This window comes from Trichechus manatus, unplaced genomic scaffold (genome assembly GCF_000243295.1).
Source record: "Trichechus manatus latirostris isolate Lorelei unplaced genomic scaffold, TriManLat1.0 scaffold00121, whole genome shotgun sequence".
NCBI classification, from domain to species: domain Eukaryota; kingdom Metazoa; phylum Chordata; class Mammalia; order Sirenia; family Trichechidae; genus Trichechus; species Trichechus manatus.
Genome location: NW_004444057.1, coordinates 8,160,965 through 8,173,160, shown reverse-complemented (window position 1 = coordinate 8,173,160; position 12,196 = coordinate 8,160,965). Strand labels below are relative to the sequence as shown.

General features: G+C 37.1%; 1 protein-coding gene across 1 annotated transcript in view; it reads right to left on the bottom strand.

Annotated features, from left to right (window-relative positions):
• The window catches only part of SLC27A6 (solute carrier family 27 member 6), a 67,910-nt gene that overhangs the window by 46,866 nt on the left and 8,848 nt on the right, over positions 1-12,196 (bottom strand). The window contains exons 2-3 of the mRNA XM_004384301.2: positions 11,780-11,983; positions 4,037-4,195 (exon numbers count right to left, since the gene is read on the bottom strand). Coding sequence (XP_004384358.1) covers positions 4,037-4,195; positions 11,780-11,983 — 363 coding nt within the window. The remainder of the gene's footprint in view (positions 1-4,036; positions 4,196-11,779; positions 11,984-12,196) is intronic.

Here is a 12,196-nt window from a genome sequence, read left to right as displayed (position 1 = left end):
GACTGACACAGTGGCTCCAACAATGGGCTCAAGCATAATAATTGTGAGGATGGCACAGGACTGGGCAGTGTTTCCTTCTGTTGTACATAGGATCTCTATGAGTTGGAACTGACTTGACGGCACCTAACAACAACAACATTCTTGATAAGTTTCCTTTTACTTAATTCAACAAATAAAATGTTTTTAATGTCCATTATATCTTAAAGGCACATAATTCTTCTAACTCAAACAATTTTTAAGACTTAGATTATTGTAGTGAGTTAAAATGAATCAAAGACAGTATTTAGGGTTATTATTTTCACTATCAATTTGTAACTTTAGTTTTTATAAATTGCTACAAACCCATGACGGATTAAAAATTAGTCTTATTTTTCACATAAGTTTGCAAAGAGACATATTTTTATCATCTTCAATGGCATAGCAACTGCTGTTGTTTGCCATTAAGTTGATTCCAACTCATAGCAACTCTACAGGACAGAGTAGAACTATCCCATAGGGCTTCCTCGGCCGTAATTTTTATGGGAGTAGATCACCAGGTCTGTTCCCCTGAAGAGACAGAGTGGCTGTTGGGTTGGAACTGCTGACCTTTCGGTTAGCAGCCAAGCACTTAACCATTGCGCCACCAGGGCTCCTTGGCATAGCAACTAGCTACTAATTTTATAGTTTTGGGTTTTAAATGAAGATGCTACAAGAAATATAGTGACTGCTTTACATGCCCTGGCCCATCATTTTCCCATCCACACTAAAGGGGAGGTTATTACATGTGAGAGAAATTATCTACAAAATATGTTTTCTTTGGTTAAAGCATGAACTTTTTAGGACAAAAAATAACCTCAATTATTACAAGAATATTATCTGGATTGCTTTTACCTATTTTTGCTCAAATTTAGGCATCCTAACTCTCATTTACATGAAAAAAAATTATCAAACTATAAAATTTAAAGCAGCCCTTTGAAAAGTTTAGGTAAGTGAAACAATGAATCAGACAAAATATTTTTTTACTACTTCTAGATGTAATTTATATGCCAGGACATATATGTCACCTCACTATTTGTATTTTACCATTTCAGTAGACTCTATAGTAGAGTCTATTCTATTTTCAGAAAAGACAAATAGATACCCTTCAAAATTGCAGAACTGTTATTTGGTTGGATACTTCCTATAAACATTTGTCCACTTTTCTCCATAATGAGCAATGGGCTTGGGTTGCTCTGCCAATGGTTTATGTTAAATTGCTATAGTCAGGCATTAAGCATAGTACTTCAGCACTGACTAAGGTCACCGACACTGTCACCTTCTAGAGGAGTCTGTAAGGATATTAAGATTGCTTGTTGTTTTAAATGTAAACTTCTTTTAATGTTATTTGGATATATGCCATCCGAAAAATGAGAATTGGGAATAAATATACTTTTATAGTCTGATTATATTGTTTTATTGCCCAAAGTAAAAATGGTTCCAATATAAAAGTTGTCCTGCTATATCTGTCTTCAAACAGAAAACATAAAGCTTAATGTCATCTGAAGTACTAAAGCGAAAACAATCTTTTTTTTTTTTAAATTTTTTATTGTACTTTAAATGAAGGTTTACAGAGCAAACTAGTTTCTCATTGAACAATTAATACACATATTGTTTTGTGACATTGGTTGCCAACCCCATGACAGGTCAACACTCTCCCCTTCTCGACCTTGGATTCCCCATTACCAGCTTTCCTGTCCCCTCCTGCCTGCTCATCCTTGCCCCTGGGCTGGTGTGCCCATTTAGTCTCATTTTGTTTTATGGGCCTGTCTAATCTTTGGCTGAAGGGTGAACCTCAGGAGTGACTTCACTACTGAGCTGTAGGGATGTCCATGGGCCATACCTCGGGGTTTCTCCAGTCTCTGTCAGGCTTTTTTTTTTGTATGTGTGTGTGAGTTAGAATTTTGTTCTACATTTTTCAGCAGCTCTGTCCAGGACCCTCTATTTTGCTCCCTGTCAGAGCAGTGGTTGGTGGTAGCAGGGCACCATCCAGTTGTGCTGGACTCAGTCTGGTGGAGAATGTGGTAGTTGCGGTGCACTACTCTTTTGGACTAATGTTTCCCTTGTGTCTTTGGTTTTCTTCATTCTCCCTTGTTCCAGACAAGGTGGGACCAGCGGAGTATCTTAGGTGGCTGCTCACAAGCTTTTAAGACCCCAGACACTACTCACCAAAGCGGAATGTAGAACATTTTCTTTAAAGACTATGTTATGCCGATTGAGCTAGATATTCCCTGAGACCATGGTCCCTACAGCCCAGTCACTTGGTCCCTCAGGGAATTCAGATGTCTATGGAGCTTTCATGACCTTGCCTTGGACAAGTTGTGCTGGCTTCCCTAGTATTGTGTACTGTGTTACCCTTCACCAAAGTTACCACTTATCTATTGAAAACAATCATTTCTGGTAGACATTTTTAATTAGGTCCATATTGAATAACTCAGTTCATTTAGTTTAAGAACCATAAAATTATCAGTTAATACGTCCTGATAGATCTATCCATCACAAAGTTATGTTGCTCAAAAGTGATCATTTCCCAGAAGCTTTAGATACTAGCTATTGATGCCCTCTTTAAAAATATCCAAGCCATAAATTACCTTAACATGCTCTCCAGTGAAGAACACTAGATATATAATTGATATTCATGAACTAGACATGTTCTTTAAGATGATAAAGTTACTTTGCTTATATATACCCCCTTGATCAACTTTCATATGACAGTAGGAGACCATCCATTTATGCTAGGGACTTAGTTAAGCACCTTAATTTCCATAAAAAACCTGTTAATGCATTCTTTCACTATCTTAGCTACCTAGTGCTGCCATAACACAAAATACCACAAGTTGATGACTTTAAAGAACAGAAATTTATTTTTTCACAGTTTTAGAGACTAAAGTAGGTCCCTTCCTTGTCAGTAGGGCTGAAGGTTCCTTGGTGATTTTCACATGACATCTCTCCTCCCCTGTGTGAGCATATCTCTGTGTCTAATCTGCTCTTTTTATAACTCAGAAGTGATCAGATTTAGAATCCATTCTACTTGGGTATGATCTAATTAACCTAAAAAATAAAACCCTATTTACAAACAGGATCACATCCACAGATATACGGGTTAGGATTCTAACACATATTATTGGGGGGCACAATTTAATCTATAACACTCACTGACTAAGTCAAACAGTAATTATTGAAGGGCCTCTATGTGCCCGGTGTTCTATGTTGAAAATATAGCTGTAAATTTCTTGCTATCCCAGAGCTTTTCCTTATTGTTGGGGAATGTTGATCATATCAGTGGCCTACAGTGACCTACAACGGACAACAGAGGATACCTGTTCTCCATGCCCTTGCTAGAAAATGTCTCCTTGAATAGTCCTACTGATGATACCTGATTTTTATAAAGGACTGTATAAAAGGAAAGAACTGACCTATCCCTCCAAGTGCCCCAAGCTCTATCTTGGATCAAACTGAACCATCATAAAGCTCCTTTACTGGGCCGTATTTTCTGGACTACCAGAGAAATTCTACCACTGATCCGTGTTGTTGTGTTATGCCCTTGGTTTTCAATGAAGGATGCTGCAAGAAATAGCCCAATGGAGTCCATTTATTTTATTTGTTTCAGGAATACTGTTGAGAACATTGTTCTGTGTACATAAAGATGCCACACATTAGAGATATTTTTCTTCTCCTAAGGAACTGTTACTTCTTACACTCTGACAACAAGAACTAAGCAAGAAAATTAGGTTAAATTAAGTAAAAATTAGCAGGGACAGGAAAATGAGAAACTCACATGCAAAGATACACACTGTACACATTAAACCACATAGCCAAAGTCCCAGGGTCCTTCTCTTTCCACTTCAGGACCACACTGAGTACGCCATGAAATTGTCTCCTTTTAATAAATATTATGTTACAATTATATAATACGCATACAATCACTATGAATTCTATGGTAGAGTTTCAAATTTTAACGAACACAAGTTGTAATTATCAGCCATTTTGAAAACTTATCAAACAAAAAATAAAAACTTACCTAACTCAATACATCCACCAATTCCTAGGAGAGATCCTGAACTATGATACAGAGGTAGGGTTATATAAATGATATCATCAGCAGTACAACCGAAAGCCCAGAATCCAACAGAACTTCTTAGAGCCTGCAGCTGAGTGATCACAGCTGCTTTTGGCAGACCTGGAAGAGAAGGAAAAAAAAAATATATATATATATGTGTGTGTGTGTGTGTGTGTGTGTGTGTGTGTGTGTTTAATAGAAAGAAAAGGCTATGCTGATATCAAGTACAACAGCAATGAGATGAAATACATCAAAGCATTCTGTACGCCTTGTAAAAGGAGTCATGCACATGTGAGCTACTACAGTTATCAATTTGTAGATGTGTCCAGAAAGACCAAAACTAAAAAATTACATAGCATTTGAGATACTGTAAGCTTCAAAGAGCCTTTTCTGCTATAAGAATGACAGAAATGCCCCGAACCTGAAAATGTACACCCAAGATAAGGCAGATCACAATATAAAACTTAATTACGTTTAAAATAAAAATTTTCTACTGGACAATTCCAGCTGCAAATATGACTCTGTCTTGATTATGGGTCATTAATTTTGTCATGTTTAACATGTCCTGGAATATGACCACTATAGAATATCAGATACCATTATATGTATCATGTAGAAATTGTTCCATACATTCATGATCCTAATGCAAAAGGTGTTTTTTTTCCTTCCAGTATTCTTCCATGTATAATTAGTTTCTTATAAAAATTTATATTGTAGTTAGTGTATAAAAAGCTTTGCATACTGTTGTGAATTGAACTGTGTCCTACCGAAATACATATTGTAAATCCTAACCTCTATGCCTGTAGTTATAATCCCATTGGATTAGTCTAGGGTGTGTCTTAAGTCAATCTCTTTTGAGATATAGAAGAGAGTAAACAAGCAAGCAAGCAAGCAGAGATGGGGGAAGACTGATGCCAACCCACACGGAGATCTCCAAGGAACCGGGAAACAAACTGAAGAGACAAGGACCTTCCCCCAGAGCCAACAGAGAGAAAGCCTTCCCCTAGAGCCAGTCCCCTGAATTTGGGATCTAACTTCCTAAACTGTGGAAAAATAAATTTCTGCTCATTAAAGTCCTCCATTTGTGGTATTTCTGTTATAGCAGCACTAGATAACTAAGGCACATACTGTTTTTATTACTTGGCCTTGTTAGTTGAAATATTTTACATATTGTTCAATATTTACAATGTCAACATAATAAAATCATCCAGTACTATACAATAGGGTGACCCACATAAAATTGCTATCATGATTGAACATCAGCAATTTCATATGATTAAACCTGTATTTCCTTACCATAGAACACAACTTGTTATTACAATGATAAGTATCATCTCTTGAATTAATTTTGTTCATTTAAGTGGTATGTTAGTCATATCCTTTTTCAGTTCAAAGAGGCCCCATTCTAAATCTACCTCATTAATAAAGTTATTGCGCTTCATAAAATGCTATGGTGACAAGGAGTATCTGTTAGAAGTCCAGAGGTAAGTACAGCTCAGTATGAGGGAAGCCATAGGAAGCAAGCAAACAGAAAGGACAGGAATGATGAGTAGCAGACATAGAGCCAAGAAAACCCTACAGAGCACAGTTCTACTCTGACACTCAGGGGGTTGCCAAAAGTCAGAATTGATTCAACAGTAACTGGTTTACTAAAGTGAGCCTAAAGTCCACCTTGTTGCACTTGCTCTGACATAATTATGACAGGCTTTGTGCTCCATTTCCACTAACCGGACTGGACTTCATCTCATGCATAAAGCGTGCATTACGTTGCCCCTTATCGTAACTAAAATTCGTTTATTTATTTTCTCAAAAAGTGTCTCTGTAGCTATTTCTGAAAGGCACATGCTATTGAAGAGTTTATTGTCATCCACATGCATAGAGAATCTCTCCAAACTTTCTCCTCAAAGTCATGTATAAGTGTATTTAATGAGACTAGTTGTAGCCTTGATTGTTGAAAATGTAATGCTTTTTTCTTCCACATCCAGAGGAGCAAATACTTATACTTGCCTTGTTTTTGAGATGTTTCCACCTTCAGTCACATCTTTTCTACTACTCACAATGTTCCTATATTTCATGTTAACTCAACTTTAATTTTTCAAGTGGAAGCTTGCCCCCCCACCAAAAAAAAAAAAACTTGATCTAGTTATTCTCCACCTACATGCTTATGTCACCCTTTCAAATCACTTTAATAAATTAATTTGGCATGTTTCCCTTCCTAATGTGGTAATCTTTTAGTAAATAAATAACTCATTAACTTATGACCTACTATCCTAGAAACTCAGTTGAATTTTTTGATAAAGGAGACAACAGATAGGAGCTTGTCTGAAAAATGAAGTAGTCCAAAGGTTAATGGGGCTTAAGGTTTGAAAGAAAGAAAGAAGAACCAGTAGAATAAATGATGTAAAACTACATATTTTATTTCCCTCACAAAAATTTAGAAAGCACATTAACATACTAAAGACTTTGAGAAGCCCAGCAGTGCAGAAACCTTAGTATTTATGTTACTGGTCTTTCTCAAACTTATGGAGCCATAGAACCCCTTCTCAACTTTTATTTCATTTCTTTGAAGGCAGGAAGGGATACGCTGTGGAGCACACTTTGAGAAATGCTACCTTGGATGGTCTCTGAAGTTCTTTGCTCTTCTAAACTTTCATGATTCCCTGACATTGGAACTCTCCATGTCCCCAAATCTGAGTAGGCAATCAGGGTGCAGTCCAGGCAGAAAGGTTTGAGTGAGGCTGTGTGAGGTGATTTAAGGATTAGAAGGAAGGAGGAATCGATGTTGCCAAGGACAGTGATAACGTAGTCAATGATTAAAAAAAAAAAGTCAGAGGTGGAAAGTAGGGACAATTTGAAATCAGAAAGAATTCATAAAGTTAAGAGAAGAAGAATCAAAAGGAAACTGAGATTTAGATGGTGATGGCAACTGGCTCTGAGGCACATCCAAAGTAGGCAGACACCTCATTTTCTTCCCCCCACTACTCATAGGGGAGTCCCTGGGTAGTGCAAACCGTTAATGCTTTTGGAGGCTAAGTGAAAAGTTGGAGGTTCTGGTCTACCCAAAGGCACCTCAGAAGAAAGATTTGGTGGTCTACTTCTGAAAAATCAGCCATTGAAAACCCTATGGACCACAATTCTACTCTGACACACATGGGGTCACCATGAGTTGAAATCGACATGTTGGCAACTGGTGGAGGTGGTCACTACTTATAGGAATAGGTGAATGCATAGCTACTTTGTACAGTGTTTGAGGGCCTTTCATATAGATTCTTGAGGTTATCTAATCTAGTCCAAAAAGTACTAACAGAAGTAAAATTTGGCAGATAGAAGAATGGAATTGGAGATGGCAGCAGCAAAATTTTAGAAAAGTACATGTATGTCATGGATTGAATTGTGTCCCCCAAAAATATGTGTATAAATTTGGTTAGGCCATGATTCCCAGTATTCTGTGATTGTCCACCATTTTGTTATCTGATATGATTTTCCTATATGTTGTAAATCCTACCTCTGTGATGTTAATGAGGTGGGATAGGCAGCAGTTACATTAATGAGACAGGACTCAATCTACAAGATTGGATTGTGTTTTGAGCCAATCTCTGTTGAGATATAAAAGAGAGAAGTGAGCAGAGAGACAGGGGGACTTCATACCACCAAGAAAGCAGCACCGGGACCAGAGTGCGTCTTTCGGACCCAGGTTTCCTGTGTGGAGAAGCTCCTCGTCCAGGGGAAGATTGAGGAGAGGGGCCTTCCTCCAGAGCCGACAGAGAGAGAAAGCCTTCCCCTGGAGCTAACATCCTGAGTTTAGACTTCTAGCTTACTAGACTGTGAGAAAATAAATTTCTCTTTGTTAAAGCCATTACCTGTGGTATTTCTGTTATAGCAGCACTAGATGACTAAAATAATGTGTGAGTGTAGTAACAGACAGAGCAGACCCAAGAAGCTGAAACTTGAGGTGATGCCCAGAAGAAACTGATTTGTCCCCTCAGAATACCAGAAAGGCTTAGAAATTGCCGTACCAGGTACTTAGAGAGTAGGAGATAAATGTGTGCTATAAATAAGGAGCTTGGAGAAAGTTCTATGTAAAAAGTAATTAGACTTCTGAATTGCCTCTTTCCCCCAGAAGAAGATCTGAGGTTTATTTTCTGAAGACGACGAACCTCTGGAAGTACCAGGTAGAACAAAGGTTGAAAAAATTGGGGGAACAGAAGAAAGTCTACATAATCCTCCAACTCCTTTCTAACACTTGGCTACAAAGACATGTAGGCAGGCTTTTACCCTTCAAGATTCTTGCCTGAGGAGTCTGAATAGCTCACGAGTAAAAACTGAAAGATACTGACAGTCATGGATCCCCCCGAAAAATGAAGCCAACCAGCTGACAAGCGCTACTCAGGCACACAGAGCTTCTAGCCGGTATTTTGATTGTTTGTTTTCTTTGTTTTTTGGTGCCTGGACTTTTAAATATGAACTGACAGCCAAGGGTCACCATATATTTGAGGAAATCCTCTAGAATAAAATAGAGAGATTGATATAAACCAACAAACAAAAAGAATGTTGGAGAAAACAGAGACAATGCAGATGCAAGATATTTTAAAGAATAATTATCATTAATATTCTGAGAGATATGGACAATATTGTGACAATAATTCAAGAACAATATACTAAAAACAAGAGGAATATTCAGAGAATACATGAGTTGGAAGATAAATATCTTCAAACATGAATCAAAAGATAAGAGGAAAACAATGGGATAGAAAAGGTTAGAAAATTAGAGACTTAGCCTTGGTGGGAAAATCTAAAAAGTATGAGTTCTAAGGATGAAAGAATGAACAAGTAAAAAATTTAACAGAAGGAGGAGGAAATGGGCATTTCAGAAAGAAAGAAGGGTAAGAGGAGGGGAGGCAGAAATTATCTTTAAAAAACAAAATAAAAGTCCCCAGAACTGCAAAATATGAGTTTCTAGACTAAAGGCCCACAAATTTCCCAGCAAAATGGATAAATAAGACCAGTCTTGAGACAAGTCCTCATTAAGTGACAGATTAGCGAGAACCCATAAAAAAATTCTAAAAATTCCAAAATTGGAAGGAAAAACAAAACAAAATAAAAACAGGTTGCACATAAAGGGTCAAAAATTAGAAAGACAAAAGACTTCTTAACATGTATCTGCAAGTCAGAAGAAAATAGAGTAATTCCTTCAAAATCCTGCATAAAAATCATTTCTAACGTTGAATTCTATGCAATCTACCATTCAAACATAAGGGTAGAAAACAAACATAATCATACATTTGAGGACTCAAAAACATTTTCCTCCCATGTATTCTTTTTCAAACAGCTACTGAAAGCAGTACACTGACAAAATGAAGAGTAAACCAAGGGAACGAATTTAGGATCTAGGAGATCAGAAAATAGAAAGTTGTAGGAATTCCCAGGATGATGGTGAAGAATAAACCCAGGACAGTAATTGAGCAACTGGTCAAGACTGAAGTAGTAGGGAGGAAGACTCCCAAAAAGGGATGGCCAAGAAGAGGGGCTTGACAAAATACAGACTGTCTTTTCAGTATCAAAAGGTGAATTACCCTTTTGTCAAGAGGTTTAGTATGAACCAGTTAGAGGTATATAAAAAACCAAGCCAGCAAGCAAACAAACAAAAACAAGCATTAATCCCAAGATAAGGAGAATTGTACATGAGTGATTACTAAGTGATGATACTGATCAAACCAAATTTTATGATGTAACAATATTAGGATGATTCTGGGGAGAGAAAGTACACCAGACAACATGAGTGGAGGGAGAGGGTGGAGATAAAAGAAGGCAAAGCCCTCATCTTCCATTCAGGGAAATCAATAGATATTTCCTACTAAGTACTTACTAAATATCTAGTAAGATACTCATTCTCTTTAGAGATTTGGAGGTATTTATAAAAAGAGCTAAAAATACTACATATAGTTGCTTTTGGGAATCAGAAAGTAGGGTGAGCAGGGTACTTTTCTCTAAAATTTATAAAAGTAATAGATTTTTCAGTTCTGTGCTTTTATAACTTTGATATAAATCAATAACAAAAAATTAGCAGTGCTTTTGCTTCAGCCTTTTCTGCAAAGGCCTAAAACACCCTGATGTTAATATTGAAGAACAAGAAGCTGTTAATAGTTCCAGCCTGTTCCTTGGTGGAGAGATGAATATTGTTTTGAAGATCAGAGTCAATTTTTGACTTTTTACAAGTAAACTACCATAAACTAGTTAAGTATTTTCTATTGGAAGTTTTCAAACATATCATCTTCAAAATTTTATTCTCTCTTTCAAAGTCCAATATCAGACTGAACTTATGCTGACAACTTGATACATACTAGCATTTTCCAGTTCAATTATCAAAGCTGTTCTAATCATAGGCAAAAACCTAGTCTACTCTCCAGTCTAAAAGGGCTCATTGTTAGACTTCAATTAGTAAAATACATATATATAGAGAGAGAAACAGAGGAAGAAAATCTTTACTTTTGCAATAGTAGTTTTGCTTAAAATACTACCTGTGCACAAGAAATTAGTAACAAAATATTTTTAATGTGTTTGAATCAAACCCCCAATCATCTTCAAACGAATTACAAAAGTCTATTTAGCCTAACATAAATACTATTTAAGTTTTTCAAGGAATGACTGAAGCTTAACAGTTGTTTTTTTTTTTTTTAAATTCTCAATGTCACTATTCTTTTTTTGTTTACCTAAAACAAATAAGGAACCCTGGTGGCACAGTGGTTAAGAGCTCGGCTAATAACCAAGAGGTCAGCAGTTCAAATCCACCAGCTGCTCCTTGAAAATCCTATGGGGCAGTTCTGCTCTGACCTATCGGGTTGCTATGAGTCAGAACCAACTCGACAGCACCTAGAAACAACATCGACAACAATAAAACAAACAAAATCTAGTTACATGATTTTATTTTGTATCTTCTCCCAAATTTACCATGCTTTCAAGATTTTCTGTTTGTCACAATGTTCCAGGTACCCTAAGGAAAACCACTAAAGCAGGCTACAGGGGCTTAAATTGCAGCTATCATTGCATTTTGCTTAGGATTTAAGATTTTACACAAGCATACAGAGAGTTGTTTTAAAGATTTCTTTGTTTTAACAGATTTCTAAATCCAGAAGGAAAATTATTAACTATTTAAACTAATCTGTTTGATTTTATACTTCAGGAACCTGAGGACCAGAGAAACAGACACATTTGCCAAAGATCACACACCAAATGACTGAGCTGGATCCAACTCATCAGACATCCTGGTACTCTTTGTACTGAATTAAACCAAACCAAGCCAGTTGCCGTCAAGTCAATTCTGACTCACAGCAACCCCATGCATTTCAGAGTAGAACCTCTCTCCATAGGGTTTTCATGGCTGTGACCTTTCAGAAGCAGATCACCAGGCTTTTCTTCCAATGTGCCTCTGAGTGGGTTCAAACTGCCAATCTTTTGCTTAGTAGCCCAGTGCTTAACGGTTTGCATTACCCAGGGACTCCTATCCTTTCTACTACCAAACCTTTAAGAATATCTTTTCAAATGAGACAAGGCCCACGTAAACATGGTGACTTGCCAAGTTAAAGCAGTTAACTTTTCATCGAAGTTTGAAAGTTCTAGGATCTAAGAAGTTTAGGTCTTCTCAGATGCATGCTTTCTCAGATGACTACACATGACAGAAAACTGACAGGAAGAAGCTGATCATACCTGTTGTTCCTGACGTAAAAATATAAAGACAATTAGACTTGAGCTTTGAGACAACATGGTGTCTGCGTGGCACGGGCGCATCAGACACTATGCTCAGTTTTTCCTTGAGTGAAATCACACCTCGTGGAACCGAATCTTTCATCCCCCAAACAGTCATGTCTTCTGGGAGGCTCGGGAGGATTTCTTCTATAGCTCCAAGCAAATCTAAAAAACAAAGGTTTAGGGACAAGTAAACAAAACATAAATTTCAAACCATTTGGCTTGTCTTTGTCTTCATGTGTACTTTTTAAGTAAAGGCCAGTTGGAACAGACATAAAATGTAAACATAATGCTGATTTCCTTCTCATGTTGGATCAGTAGTATCACAGTCATTTTAGGGTTCTGTTTCAACAGGACTAACTGAAAGGGAAATTCGGT